Here is a 15,500-nt window from a genome sequence, read left to right as displayed (position 1 = left end):
ACTCTAATAGTAAGGATATAAATGCAACAGGTTAGCAATGAATAAACACACATGTGCACAGAACTAGGATAATAGGATCAATCAAGCTCCATCACAGTCTAGGGGTAAAATGATCAGTCTCAAGTGACACAGAGTTCAGTTCAGTTTCAGTTCGCAGTAATCGCTGTCGTGCCGTTGGGGGGGGGGAGAGAGAGAGAGAGAGAGAGAGCGAATGCTGATATTCAAATCGGATTCAACAGACCTTTGATATTCCTCGCAGCTAGCTTTCAGCGCGAGCCCTTTTTAATGTCTTCTGAGGTCACCGACTGTGACCCCTCCGTTCCGGATACAATCGTTCTTCTGCGGTGAACCCGGTACCCAGGCAAGGGTGGACACACACACCAGGTTCCCGCCGACCGTACCTTCTCACCCTGTGCTTCTATGGTTGGTCCTGCGATCAGACCTCCAAAACTCTCACCAACTTGTGGGGGCACACCACTTTTCCAGGGTCTCGTTATCTCGTGGTATCGTGCTGTGTCCCTTGCCTTAGCGAACCTGTTCCTTTTATCCCCCTGCTGGGGTATCGCCTGTCCATCAAACTTCAAACAGTTCCGGTTCAAAGCAACCGGTCTCTGACAATACTCGGAACTGTGTCTCCTTTTCGTTAATCCCTCTCGTCTCTCTCTTATTAGCATTTTGAATGTTTCCCCCATTTGTCTCTCTCTTATCGGCATCAATCTTCTGATAACTTGGTCATAATACCAATGACTTAGGGAGGAAAGGTGAGGAAGTCCTGAAAAGAGATTTTAGGGACCTAGGTAGAAAGCTGAAAACCAAAATCTCCAGGGGAGTAATCTGTGGATTGCTGCCCATGCCACATGCCAGTGAAGGTAGGAATAAGATGATTTGGCAGGTGAATGCGTGGCTGAGGAAGTAGTGAAGGGGGTAGGGGTTCAAATTTATTGATTATTGGGGTAGGTACAACCTGTACAAAAGGGACGAGTTTCACCTGAACCTGAGGGGGCCCAATATCCTTATGGGCAGGTTTGCTAGAACTGTTTGGAAGGGTTTAAACTAATTTTGGCAGGGGGATGGGAACTGGTGTGATAGTGATCAAGATGGAGTAGTTGTTTTACAAACAGAGGCAGAGTGTAGTGAGACTCCTAGCAAGGAGAGTCTGATGACAGGGCAAAATTATAGTCAACAGGATGAGTTGCAATGTAAAAGCAGACAAAATGGAAAAGGGTGAAAACAGGATTGAAGGTGTTATATTTAAATGCACACAGTATACAGAATAAAGTAGATGAATTTGTAACACAGTTACGGATTACCATATACGATGTTGTAGGCATCACTGAATTGTGGCTGAAAGATTATAGCTGGGAACTCAATGTCCAAACATACACATTGTATTGAAAAGAATTGTAGGTAGGCAGAGGGAGTGGCATAGCTCTGTTGAAATCGAATCATTAGAAAGAAGTGACATAGGGTCGGAAGGTGTTGAATTCTTGTGGGTAGAGCTAAGGAACTACAAAGGTAAAATACATCTGATGGAAATTATATACTGGCCCTCAAACAGTAGTAAAGAATGGTCTACAAGTTACAACGAGAGATAGAAAATGCATGCCAAAAGGGCAATGTTGTAATGTTCATGGGGGTTTTCAATATGCAGGTAGATTGGGAAAATCAGGTTAGTGCTGAACCCCAAGAGGGGTAATTTCTAGAATGTCTATGAGATGGCTTTTTAGAGCAGCATGTGGTTGAACCCACTAGAGGATCAGCTATTCTGGATTAGGTGTTGTGCAATGAACCAGAATTGATGAGGAAGCTTAAGGTAATGGAACCCTTAGGAATGAGTGATCATAACATGATAGTATTCCCCCTGAAGTTTCAGAAGGAGAAGCTAAAGGCAAATGTATCAGTATTACAGTGGAGAAAAGGGAATACAGTGGCAAGAGAGGAATTGTCCAGAATTAATTGGAAAAGGACACTAGCAGGGATGATGGCAGAGCAACAATGGCTGAAATTTCGGGGAGAGATTCAGAAGGTCCAGGATATATGAGCCCCAAAGAAGAAGTACTGTAAAGACAGGATGACACCACCATGGTGGACAAGAGAAGTCAAAACCAATATAAAAGCCAAAGAGAGGACATATAATAGAGCAAAAATTAATGGCAAGTTAGAGGATTGGAAGGCTTTTAAAAATAAACAGAAAGCAACTAAAAGAGTCATAAAGAAGACAAAGATGGAATACAAGGGTATGCAAGCCAATAATATATATTTTTTTATTTATTCATTTACAGGATATGGGTGTCGCCAGCTAAGCCAGCAGTTATTGCCCATCCCTAGTTGCCCTTGAGAAGGTGGCGATGAGTTGTCTTCTTGAACCGCTGCAGTCCCTGGGGCGTAGGTACACCCACAGTGCTGTTAGGGAGGGAATTCCATGATTTTGACCCAATGACAATGACGGGATGGCAATGTGTTCCTAAGTCAGGATGGTGGGTGACTTGGAGGGGAATTTCCAAGTGGTGGTATTCCCAGGTATCTGTTGTTCTCGTCCTTCTAGATGATAGTGGTTGTGGGTCTGGAAGGTGCTGCCTTAGGAAATTTGGTGCTTTGTTGCAGTGCACCTTGTAAATAGTACACACTGGTGGAACTGATAGTTGATGGTCGAAGGATTGGATGCCTGTGAAAGGGGTACCAATCAAGTGGGCTGCCTTGTGCTGGTTGGTGCCAGGCTTCTTGAGTTTTGATGGAGCTGCACTCATCCAGGCGAGTGGTGAGTATTCCATTACACCCCTGACCTGAGCCTTGTGGATGGTGGACAGGCTTGGGGGAGTCAGGAGGTGAGTTACATGCCACAGGATTCCTAGCCTTTGACCTGCTCTGGTAGCCACAGTCTTTATATGGCTAGACCATGTCAGTTTCCTGTCAATGGTAACCCCCAGGATGTTGATAGTAGGGAATTCAGTGATGGTGATGCCACCGAATGTCAAGGAACGATGGTCAGAGCCTCTCTTGTTGGAGATAGTTATTGCCTGGCACTTGTGTGGCTTGAATGTTACTTGCTTCATGTCAGCCCAAGCCTGCATTTGGGTATGAATTGCTTCACTATCTGAGGAGCCATGAATGGTGCAGAGCATTGTGCAGTCATCTGCAAACATCCCCACTTCTGACCTTATGATGGAAGGAAGGTTATTGATGAAGCAGCTGAAGATGGTTGGTCCTAGGACACTTCCCTGAGGGAGGTCTTGCAGTGGTGTCTTGAGGATGAGATGATTAACATCCAACTATCTTCCTTTGTGTCAAATTAAAGTCTGTCACGAGCCTTGTGGCCCATCAGGCCAGTGCTTATGCCGGTTTCCATGGCGAGAAGCGACTGAGAGCGCAAGACTGCCCCCTGGATAGGATGCCAGTCTATCACGAGGTTAACCCCCAGCATTTTTGCCGGTACCCATTCTCAGCTGGGTAGACTTGAGCATTGTGTGGTTAAGTGCCTTGCTCAAGGACACACATGCTGCCTCGGCCGAGGCTCGAACCCACAACCTCCAGATCACTAGTCCAACGCCCTAACCACCTGGCCATGCGCCACACTTTTGTGTCAGGTATGATTCCAAACAGCGGAAGTTTTTCCCCCTAATTCCCATGGACTCCATTTTTGCTAGGGCACCTTGATGCTATACTCGGTCAAATGCTGTCTTGATGTCAAGGGCTATCACTGTCACCTCACCCCTAGTGCTTAGCTCTTTTCTCCATGTTTGGACCAAGGAGGTGTTGAGATCAGGAGCTGAGTGGCCTTGACAGAATCCAAACTAGGCACCTGTAAGCAGGTCTTTGCTGAGTAGGTGCTTCATGATAGCATTGCTGATAACCCCTTCCATTGCTTTGCTGACGATAGAGTACGCTGATAGGGCGGTAACTGGCTGGGTTGGACTTGTCCTGCTTCTTGTGTACCAGGACATACCTGGGCAATCTTCCACATTGCCAGGTAGATGATGGTGTTGTATCTGTACTTGGGCAACTTGGCTAGTGGCACAAGTTCTGGAGCACAAGTCTTCAGGACTATTGCCGGGATTTTGTCTGGGCTCATAGCCTTTGCAGTATCCAGTGCTTTCAGCCATTTGTTAATATCACGTGGATATCTTGATATCCTCTTTAATATCTTCATATACATAAAGTGCAAAAGAGTGGCGAAAGTAGATATCAGACTGCTAGAAAATCATGCTGGAGAAGTAGCAATAAGGGACAAAGAATTGGCGGATGAACTGAATAAGTCTTCAGTGAGTAGAAGTTCAAGAGTGTCAGGATGCAGAAGTGTGCAAAGTTGCCATTACTAGCCAGAAGGTTCTTGGGAAGCTGAAAGGTCTGAATGTAGATGGACCAGATGGTATTCTCTCCAGGGCTCTGGAAGTGGTGGCTGAGGAGATTGTAGAGGCATTAGTAATGATCTTTCAAGAATCAATTGATTCTGGGATGGTTCTGGAGGAATGGAAAATTGCAAATGACTCTTCAAGAAGGAGGAGCAGCAGAAGAAAGGACTATAGGCCAGTTAGTCTGACCTCAGTGGTTGGGAAGATGTTAAAGTTGATTGTTAAGGATGAGGTCTCAGAGTACTTGGACGCACATGATAAAATAGGCCATGATCAGCACGGTTTCCTCAAGGGAAAATCTTGCCTGAATAACCTGTTGGAATTCTTTGAAGAATTAACAAGCAGGACAGACAAAGAAGAATTGGTGGATGTTATGAACTTGGATTTTCAGAAGTCCTTTGAAAAGATGACACACATGAGGCTGCTTAACAAGGTAACAGCCCATGGTATTACAGGTAAGACACCAGCATGGACAGGGCATTGGCTGATTGGCAAGAGGCAAAGAGTGGGAGTAAAGAAACCCTTTTCTGGCTGATTGCCAGTGACAAGTGCTGTTCCACAAGGGTCTGTATTGGGACCACTTCTTTTCACGTTATATGTCAGCGACTTAGATGACGGAATTGGTGGCTTTGTGGTCAGGTTTGTGGGTGATACGAAGAGGTGGAAGGACAGGTAGTTTTGAGGAAGTAGAGAGGTTACAGAAGGACTGAGACAGATTAGCAAAATGGGCAAAGAAATAGCAGATGGAATACAATATCAGGAAGTGTATGGTCATGCACTTTGATAGATGAAATAAAAGGATTGACTGTTTTCTAACAGAAAATACAAAATCTAAGGTGCAAGGGGACTTGGGAGTCCTCGTGCATGATTCCCTAAAGGTTAATTTGCAGGTCGAGTTGGTGGTGAGGAAAGCAAATGTGATGTTAGCATTCATTTAAAGAGGACTAGAATGAAGAAGGAAGGATGTAATGTTGAGGCTTTATAAAGCACTGGGAAGCCTCACTTGGAGTACTATGAGCAGTTTTGGGCTTCTTATCTAAGAAAGGATATGTTGACTTTGGAGAGGCTCAAGGAAGGTTCATGAAAATGATTCCGTGATTGAAAGTGTGCTGCCTGCCAGCAATACAGCCTGGGAACACCAATGCCTTTGAGGGAAAATCCTAGTACATCACTGATAAAACCCTTCCAATCATTGAGCACATCCACATAAAATGTTGCTGTAGAAAAGCAGCATCCATCATCAAAGATCCTCACAACTCAGGCCATGCTCTTTTCTCGCTACTTTCATCAGGTAAAGGTACAGGTGCCTCAGGAATCACAGCACCAGATTCAAGAACAGTTACTACCCCTCAGCCATCAGGCTCTTGAATAAAGTAGGATGATTGTATTCATCAAAGGACTCTTTTATCTTGTTATTTATTTATATCTGCATTTGCATTGTTTGTTGTCCATTGGTCCTGTTTGCAGTTACTGTTCTGTGCATTTGCTAAGTATGGCCACTGAAAAAAATCTCAGGGTTGTATGCGGTGACGTGTGTGTCCTCTGATAATAATTTTAAAATTTTACTTTGTACTTTGAACTTTCAAGGGTTGGCATATGAGGAACATTTGATGGCTCTGGACCTCTACTCATTGGAATTCAGAAGAATGAGGGGTGACCTCATTGAAACCTATTGAATGTTGAAATGCCTTAGTAGAGTGGATGTGGAGAGGATGTTTCCTATGGTGGGGAGCCTAAGACCAGAGAACACAGCCTCAGAATAGAGGGTTGTCCTTTTAGAATGGAGATGAGGAGGAATTTCTTCAATCAAAGAGTGATGAATCTGTGGAATTCGTGCCACAGGAGGCTGTCGAGGACAAGTAATTGGCTATATTTAAGCTAGAGGTTGATAGATTCCTGATTAGTCAGGGCATGTAGGGCTATGTCAGAAGGCAGGAGATTGTGGCTGAGAAGGAAAATGGATCAAACATGATGAAATGGCAGAGCAGACTCGATGGGCCAAATAGCCTAATTCTGCCCCTATATCTTATGGTCTTAATTCAAATCCCAAAGCCAAGGAAGCCACAAAACCTCAAGAAAAATAGTTGGGGAATATTGGAATAAATCCTAATATTATTCATGAAAAATACGATTTGCATTTTGGAGATCCTTCAGTAGATTTCAGGATCATGTGCTAAGAGCAGAAGGGCTTTCTTTATTTGCATTTATTCTTGTTTATAATCAGGTTATGCACAAATCCTGCAAACAGTATGAAACCCAAACCAACCGTGTTTAATCAACCCTGTTTAATCAATATTGCCTAGACAGTTTTGCCATTTTAAGCTGCCCACCATCAAGATAATGTCAATGTAGAAAATTAGTTTGACATCAATTTCATAAGCCTGATGTCTTTAGAAATACTATTTATGATACTTTATTAATGGCCTTCAGAAGATCAAAATTATACTTCTGGTGTATCTTCATCAACAAGTTTGGCACCTCTTGAATTCCAACAAATTGTAAAGTAGCAATTTTTCCTCAATCCATACTAACTCCCCATAACCATGAAGCCTTTTAAATGAGCATTTCCAGCTTATGATGTACATAACTGATAATCAAATGCTACATGTCAGGAATCATTTTGGAGGAGTCATTTTATTTATCACAGCCCATTAATAATTATCAATTTATTGGTTAAATGTGGATTTGCATCAGTCTGCACGAAGACGATTAGATAAATTTACAGGGGAAACGCATTTTGACTTAAGAAAACAAAACAGAAATGTACTATGTGTGATATATCTTTGTAATGTAATACTTACATGGATTAACTGCATCCACGAATAACATACATGGTGTTATTAACATAACATACAGCATGGAAACAGAACCTTTGGGCCAGTTTGTCCATGCCAATCCAGATACCTCTCTAAGTTAGTCATATTTACTCCATACCTCTCTCGGTCTTTTATATCCATATACTTGTCCAAATGACTTTTAAACATTGTAACTGGACCTGTTGCTACAGCTTGTTCCAAATCTTTGTGTGAAAAATTTGCCCCTCAGGTCACTTTTAAATTCCACCCCCACCTTAAATCTATGCACTCTAGTTTTAGCCTCTATTTTGATTGCATGCATACTCTTCCTTTCAGCTGCCTATAACAGTTGACTGAGTACAGAGCATAAAAAGTTAAACAGTTGGCCAGAATTCTCTTTCCTGCTAAAGATTCCTTTAGTAAACTCCCAAGAAATCAATGAGCTTTCCAGCAGCACCTTAGGATACATCATAATGCATTACTCAAACAGCACTTGTATCCTCATGGTATCCAAGGCCCTTAACACACAAGCATGCATGGGCTGGGACTACCTGCCACCAAGTTACACTCCCTGGATGATTTCCCTAATCAAAGCACATAAATCCAAACTGCATCTGCTCGAAGTGTTGCTCAACTTTTCGTTATTAAGGGTATAAGGGCACAAGTGACAAGGAAACTTGTGGCTACAGTGGGCATGTCTGATGTCTATTGTTTTCTCAGCAGTCATTATTTTATTTTAACATTTAAAGAACTGCATCTAAGTATGTTTTAAGGCACCGAGCATTATGCTCTAAGATGACAGGTGTTTGAGATGGTAATGAGCTGGCTTTGATGTTGTTTCAAATAGACTTCAAATAATAAACAATTAATTAGCTTTACTAGGTGAACGATAAACACCTCGCAGTGTGTTGGTGAGCTGTTAGTCCTGCTACCCTGCAGGGCATCTGGCATACCTTCATGTTCTGCTGTGAGTAACAAGAAGTAAATACAGACTTCAGCAGACAGCCAAGTTTATAGAAAAATAAATTAAAAACTCTGCAAGCTTGCAAGTAAGTGAGAAAATCTTACTTCAACAAATATGTTGAAAAGAAAGACTTGCATTAATACCATGTAGTAACACTTGCACTACATCCCAGGGCACCCCACAACCAATGAAATGAATACATTAAAAGAGTATGTAGTTTCAAGTCCAAGTTCAATTTATTGTAATTCAACTGTGCACATGTATACTGCTAAATGAAACCACGTTCCTCCAGATCAAGGTGCACAACAGAGTAAACATAACTCACAGTCATAACACATAAAATATCAGCACAAATAAATTAACAAATAATAAGGTGCATGCACGATACAAGTTAAAAAGTAAACAGTATAATGCAAGTGCCGCTTCATATGCGATGAAACCTGGGTGGTGGCAGGGAGCTCAGTAGTCTTACGCCTGGGGTAAGAAGCTGTTTCCCATTCAAACAGTTCTGGTCCTAATGCTACAGATGTTTGTCCCTCCTCCATCCCTTTCTCCCATGGTCCACTCTCCTCTCCTGTCAGATTCCTTCTTCTTCAGCCCTTTACCTTTTCCAACTATCACCTCCCAGCTTCTCACTCCAACATCCTCCCCCATCAACCTGCCTTCATCTAACATCTTCCAGCTTGTCTCTTCCCTCTTCCCCCTCCAACCTCCCCCACCACCCCCCAACTTTTTATTCTGGCATGTTCCCCCTGTAGAGCACAAACTGACAGGTGATAAGTGAATCTGGATGAGAATGAGAAGGTATGTAGGTGGGAAAGGCTTGAGAGCTGACAGCTGATAGGTGGAAGGGGCAAAGAGCTGAGCAAGATGGAATCCGATAGGAGAGGATACTGGTCCATGGAATAAAGAGAAGGAGATGGGGAAGAAGAGGGAGGAAAGTGTGGATAATGGGTAAGTTATGAGGATGGAGGGGAGAAAGAACAGGACCAAGGGAAAAGAAAAGGTAGGGGACAGAGGGGAGTGGTTACAGGATGTTGGAGAAATCAATGTTAACGCTGTCAGTTTATAGATTGACAAAACAAAATATCAGGTGTTTCCAGCATCTGCAGAATTCCTGTTGTTATCAGGTGTTCTTACTCTAATTTGCAGTAGAAGAGGCTGTGGACAGACATGTCAGTATGAAGATGGAAGTGGAATTAAATTGGCTGGCCAACAGGAGATCCTGCCTGTTACAAAGGTGCTTGATGAAGTGATCCACCAGTCAGCTTCGGGTCTCAGAGAATTACAAGAGGTCACACCGGGAGCACGGGTTGCAATAAATGGCACTGATGGATCTACATGTGAATGCTGCCTCACCTGGGAGGACTGTTTACGACTCTGAATGGTGGTGAGGGAGGTTACCGGATAAGTGGCTCAAAGGCAATCAGATAGGAGGGATGAGCAGATAAGGAATTCACAGAGAGAGCGACCCTGTGGAACGGGGAGAAGGGAGAGGAAGGGAACAGGGGAAAAGATGCGCCTAGTGCTGGGTCTTATTGGAGATGGCATTTAAAATATATTTATGATGAGTTGCTGCAAAATCTGGCCTTGCTGTGTCAAGTGTCTACAGTTAAAGAGGTTTTATAATTCAAACAAGAAAATAGCTTCACACTTGAATTGTGCTACTATGCAACTTCACATTGCATAGCATGAGACAGCTCTTATCAAACCAACATGTTTGGCTTAGGAACAACTAATGCCACTTGACAGAATTATTTCATGTAACTTTTGAAATACCAAGTAAACTACTCAGTTAATTGGACAGCGGTAGGTCATGCAATATAATTTTAAAATTTAAATCTAAATTTTCTATTCTATGGAAAAAAAATAGTTTACTGAATTTTCTTTACAGAAAGTGCTCCAGACATAGTTTAACTATTTGGATGGAGGTTCCTACAGAAGGTCGATTCCAAACCATATTTTTGCATGGTTTGCAACCCAACAACACATTAAAATTGCTAAAAGCTTTTCTCTGCCTTGATCCAGGAAATAAATCCGAGCTAAATATTTTAATTTCTAATTGCTTTATATGAAGCTAATAGTATTACTAATATTCAAGTCTTTAGGAAATATACCAGAAAAAAAGAATCAGGTACAGGTCAGGAAGTCCATCTGTCACTCACACTAATGAAGAGGTATATAAAAAGGTATTCAGTGCTTAAAAAAAGTTTAATTTATGAGAAAAAGTAGGGATCAAAGTTAAAATATAATTATATTCTGTTGCAGTAAAATAAATCAGATTTTATTTGACTATGCAAAATATATTGACTGACAGATTTTCTTCAGGTAAGTATACTAACAATAAGTCAATCATGCAGTTGCAATTAGAAACTGGCTGTTAATTACCTTTCACTTAAGTCAGATCCAAATTGGTGAAGTCTTTTATTACAAGTGAATTGCTGAAAGAAACATCTTTACAGATAAAGTTAGTTAAATCAGATCTTCACCCACTGAGGTGATTACAGGATAAGACTAATTACAAGGAAAAGCTGTCAGTGTATTGTACAACCATGGGCAGTATAGTAGCTATGGTAGAAGTAATTCTAGTTCAAATGGAGCGAATAAATCCATCAACATCTAAATTATTATAATCTTGCCATTGAAGCTAATGTTTTTAGGCAACAGGGAGTAAAGGACATTGCTTGCCTTTATTTGGGTATAAAACTTAAATCATGAACTCCTATTCTCCAAGTACAAAACAGTGCACTAAATACCTATTGAGAATGCCATTAATGCAACTCTGTATTTCATAATATGACGAGCTCCATAGGGTAAGATTATCCATTTGATGCTTGTCAGAAATTAAGCAGCTGTCCAGTGATTGTGGAAAATCATTTCTGCAATCTGTTGATGTTGATTATTATGTAATATACTGCAGACATTCAACTAAACCATTTCACTTTAGGAAAAAAAAACAGGACGGAATAAAATCAAAATCAAAAGACTTAAAAATGTTGATCTGGAATCAAATCACCTACAGTATTATTAAAAACTTTTAAGTTGGCTTCTTCTTGAAAACATTTACTTCAACTATTCAGTTCACATTTCATCCAATAATTTATCTAGAACAGGGGTTCCCAACCTGGGGTCTATGGACTCCTCAGTTAGTGGTAGAGGTCCATGGCATAAAAATTAGTTGGGAACCCCTGATCTAGAGTGAGTCATGATGTCTCAACTTATCTTTCAATGCATTTAATGAGGAATTAAATGGTTAACACCGTCTTTACATTTAATTCACTATAATCATCCCTTTTGAAACATATGACAAATTTTGTTTTTGCCACTGTCTGCAAACACATAAACATAATAGATTCTGCAGATGCTGGAAATCCAGAGCGACACACATAAAATGCTGGAGGAACTCAGCAGGTCAGGCTGCATCAATGGAAAGGACAAAACAGTCAACGTTTTGGGTCAAGACCCTTAATCAGGACTGGAAAGGAAACAGGAAGAAGACAGGATAGGAAGGTGGAGGAGGGGGAAGGTGGACAAGCTAGAAGGTGATAGCTGGATGGAGGAGGAGGTATGAAGCTGGAGGTGATTGGTGGAAAAGGTAAAGGTCTGAAGAAGGAGGAATCTGAGAGGAGAGGAGAGCGGACCATGGAAGAAAGGGAAGGAGGAGGGTCACCAGGAGGAGGTGATCGATAGATGAAGAGAACAGAAGAGGTAAGAGGGGATCCAGGGTGGCGAATAAAAGAAGAGGGAAGAGGGAGGGTGGAGAAATTGCTGGAAATGCCATAGGGTTAGAGGTTACCCAGACAGAATGCGAGGCATTGCCCTTCCAACCCGAAAGTAGCCTCATCATTGCAGTAGTGGAGGTCATGGACTGACATGTTGGAATGGAAACGGGGATTGGAATTAAAATGGTTGGCCACTGGGAGGTCCTGCTTGTTGTGGGTGAAAGAAACGTGCTCAACAAAACGGTTCCCCCAGTCTACATTGGGTCTCGCCGATGTAGAGAAGGCTGCACCAGGAGCACTGTAGGAATATTGTAGGGTCTTGTTGAAGGTGGCAGAAGCTGTGGAGAATGATGCGCTGGATGTGAAGGTTCAAGGAAACCTGTCATTCGGCACTCACAGGACAACAGTGTCTTGTCAAGATTGCATTGAAGCTAAGACATTTGTCAAGTAAATGAATCTTATCTCTTGTTCCACAGCACAAAAACATGACATCAAAACACTTGGCCTCATAAGCTTGATCCTTTCTTCTGATTTCACCACCCTTAACTAAGTCCAGAACATCAGTCTTTCAATCCCTCCTCAGTACTTCCACCAAATACTGATCTGTGCTTCAAGCCCAACATCTGTGTCAGGCACAGATGCAGCACCCCTACTCCCTGGCCTCCACACTGGCCCAGTAGCATCCTCGTCCTAATTCTACTTGCTGAGTGGAAAAAAACAGGTAGCACTTTTCGGAAAATGTATAATGCCTGAAATTAGATCCTGAGTTTTCAAGCTCAGATGTAAACGGAATGTTCAACGGAGAACGAGGTAATTACCATCCCATTGTTGTGCAAACCTAGCTCAGCCTTTAGGGTTCTAGAAGTTTTAGTCAACAATTTAGTTAGATCTTATTTTGGATCTGTTTCATACAATATTAGATTGTGATTTTAACTATTTTGCTTCAGTGCAATTTGAAAATATAAGGTCACCAATTAATTTTGAAAATGCAGTGCTCCTCAGAAAGAAACTAAGTTGTATTAAGCCAGACATAGTAATGTTTTTAATAATGACTAAATATTTTATATTGGTTGTCTTTTTAAATGTCATTTTTCATTTATAAATTCATATTTTCAGAGATGATTTATTATTCCTCATTACTCTTTAACATATTCATCATCTGTAGTATTTTTATTTTCAACTATATTGAGTGAGTATATTTACTTGCAATGTCAGTAAATAGTATAATTAATTCAAATGTAGGCATCATTTGTATATAACTACAGATAAACTTCACTATTTACATTTTATATTTTGTGACCATTTTTAACCAGAGGAATTTACAGATTCATCTACTGTTTCATGGGACACCCTTAGTAAAGTCTGATGCCTCCTCCATAAAACTAAATAACTTACTTTACGTGTATTCATGTGGAATGCCACAGGAAATTAAATACCTTTCCACAATGCACATTTAACATATTATGAACAAGCAAACACTATCAGCAACAGTGAACAAATGAGGATATACAAGATCATTCCTACCTGTTTTAGTTAGTGGACCAGAAAAGAGTTGTTGGAGCAATTTATTTTCTGATGTCCTAAGCACAACTACTATATCTGCAGGAAGTGTGTCTCTATTTTTTTCAAGGAAACCACATGCATCATAGAGAACCTGTATAGAGATCAAAAATTACTCTGACTGTGTATTTTTCTGATCTTAGTTTATTGCTGAGTTATTCCACATACAGATGCTTAACATGTTTTAAAATCATAATTATATTCCCACTTTAATTATGTTAAAATTACAGTAAGATAAATAGATATTTCAGATATTACACACTTGTCATTTTAAATCTTTGTTCATACCTTGCCAGCATAATGTTCAACACCAAAACACAATTCCATGCCTTTTGGTCTCCAAAAATAATTTGTTCGTAGGTTGTCTTCAAACTTATCTGAAATATCATGAAGAAAACTAGCATCATTTGTACATCCACAGGAGACTGAATTTGAAGCCAAATTTAAATGACAAATTGATATACTAAACATAATCTCCATAGTAAACCACAGAGAAACCTGAATGATAATTTCCAGATATCTAGGTTAAAACTCTGAGTCCTTTAATTCATCCATACAATATGATTTTGTCAAATGACTTGGCCATAATTTAAATTCGTACAGATCTTCTGATGGAGATGCACCCGGTTTTGCTGGGTGGATTTCTTGGATTTAGACCGAATGCAGATGAAGAAATAATAATGTACTTCCATCAGCAATGTGTGCGAGAGTTGGGAGGAGTCGTCGAAATGGGATGAGTAAACATGCAAGTTCAGTGGATTTCTCTCATTTGGGCCATCAGTTCATCAGGGCAGATGCTTATTTGGGACAACGCTTTGGGAACAAAAAAACAAATCAACAAAATAACCGGGACTCCTTTTGTTTAGTTGGGGCGCTATGCTGCTTAACTGGGACAGAAGACTGTTGTCAAACAGTTTCTAACTAGATTCTGTCACGTGCATTTGTGTGGCTATTAGACACTAGTCCATGCTTAGAGCAAGCAGTTTTTAAATAGCATCAATTGCGTGTGTTTGTGTTCAAAATGCAGTGATTCTTGTCACTGATAGATAGGGAGCAGTAATCTAAGACAATTCAGAACTGTTTTGCTCGCTGCAGTTTCAGGCATTCTGGCTTGGAACTGCGAGAAAAGGCCAGGAGCAAAAATGAAAGAATTTCACAACTTGAGCAAGTTAGAAATTATGAAGGATTTGAAGACATCAACAGTTATCTTGAATATTACAATGAAATAAGTTTTGGAGGATGCAATCATCAAAAAACATGGCAGTATACAGTGATATCATCAATAACTATTAGGGAACTAATACAAAGTTTTATAGTACTGTAGTGGTATTGGTAGTGTTCTAATTTGTTCTGTATTTCATTTAAATGCATAATTTGTTACTCAGTTAAACGATAGTTTGTCTTTTTTTATACCTTATAACTATTTCCATGAAACTTTGACTAACTGGGGCATGTACTTAATTGGGCCAAAATGCACTGGTCCCGATGTGGAATCCACTGCATTCCCTAATCCTTCTGGTGGCAGAAGTGACAACTTTGGGAGGTGCTGTCAGAGTAGCCTGGGCTAGGAACAGATGTACATTTTATAGATGGTGCACTCTGCAACTGGGGGTGAAGGGGTTTAGTATTGAGAGAAGTGTGTGGAGTACTTATATGTGAGCTACTTTGCTCTCTGTGGTGTCAGACCTCTTTAGTAATATTGGCATTGCACTTGTCCAGGCATGTGGGAAGTGTTCTATCAATTTTGACTTGTATCTCGTGGACTTGTGGAAAGACATTCTGCTTCAGTTATTGTTGGCTGGACTAATTGAGTTTCTGGTCAATGGTGAGCTTTCAGGTATACACTGCTTTACTTGCTGAGAGATAGTGAACAGAATGGAGCTATGTATAATGATGAGTAAGCATCCCCACTTCTAACATAATAAAGGTCAGTGGTGACCAGTGATGAAGCAGCTAAGGATAATTGGACCTAGAATACTGCTCTGAGGTATCCATTCTGTGATGCCTTCTACTCTATAGTTGGATTTGGAATTGGTTTATTATTGTCATATGTACTCAAGTCTTGTATATTGTTCATATATAGCAAATCATTACATTGTGCATCAAGGCA

At 40.8% G+C, this 15,500-nt stretch overlaps 1 protein-coding gene across 12 annotated transcripts in view; it reads right to left on the bottom strand.

Moving 5' to 3' along the window:
* The window catches only part of myo3b (myosin IIIB), a 484,195-nt gene that overhangs the window by 244,864 nt on the left and 223,831 nt on the right, over window positions 1–15,500 (bottom strand). For all 12 annotated transcript variants that reach the window (XR_011886449.1, XM_072261905.1, XM_072261912.1 and 9 more), the window contains 2 exons: window positions 13,679–13,767; window positions 13,355–13,484 (listed from right to left, as the gene is read on the bottom strand). Coding sequence is in view for 11 of the 12 variants with exons in the window: in XM_072261905.1 (XP_072118006.1) it covers window positions 13,355–13,484; window positions 13,679–13,767 (219 nt within the window). In the remaining variant the exon portion in view is untranslated. The remainder of the gene's footprint in view (window positions 1–13,354; window positions 13,485–13,678; window positions 13,768–15,500) is intronic.

This window comes from Mobula birostris, chromosome 6 (genome assembly GCF_030028105.1).
Source record: "Mobula birostris isolate sMobBir1 chromosome 6, sMobBir1.hap1, whole genome shotgun sequence".
Classification (NCBI taxonomy): domain Eukaryota; kingdom Metazoa; phylum Chordata; class Chondrichthyes; order Myliobatiformes; family Myliobatidae; genus Mobula; species Mobula birostris.
The sequence above is the reverse complement of the archived record's forward strand: the minus strand, read 5'-3'. Positions and strand labels throughout refer to the sequence as shown.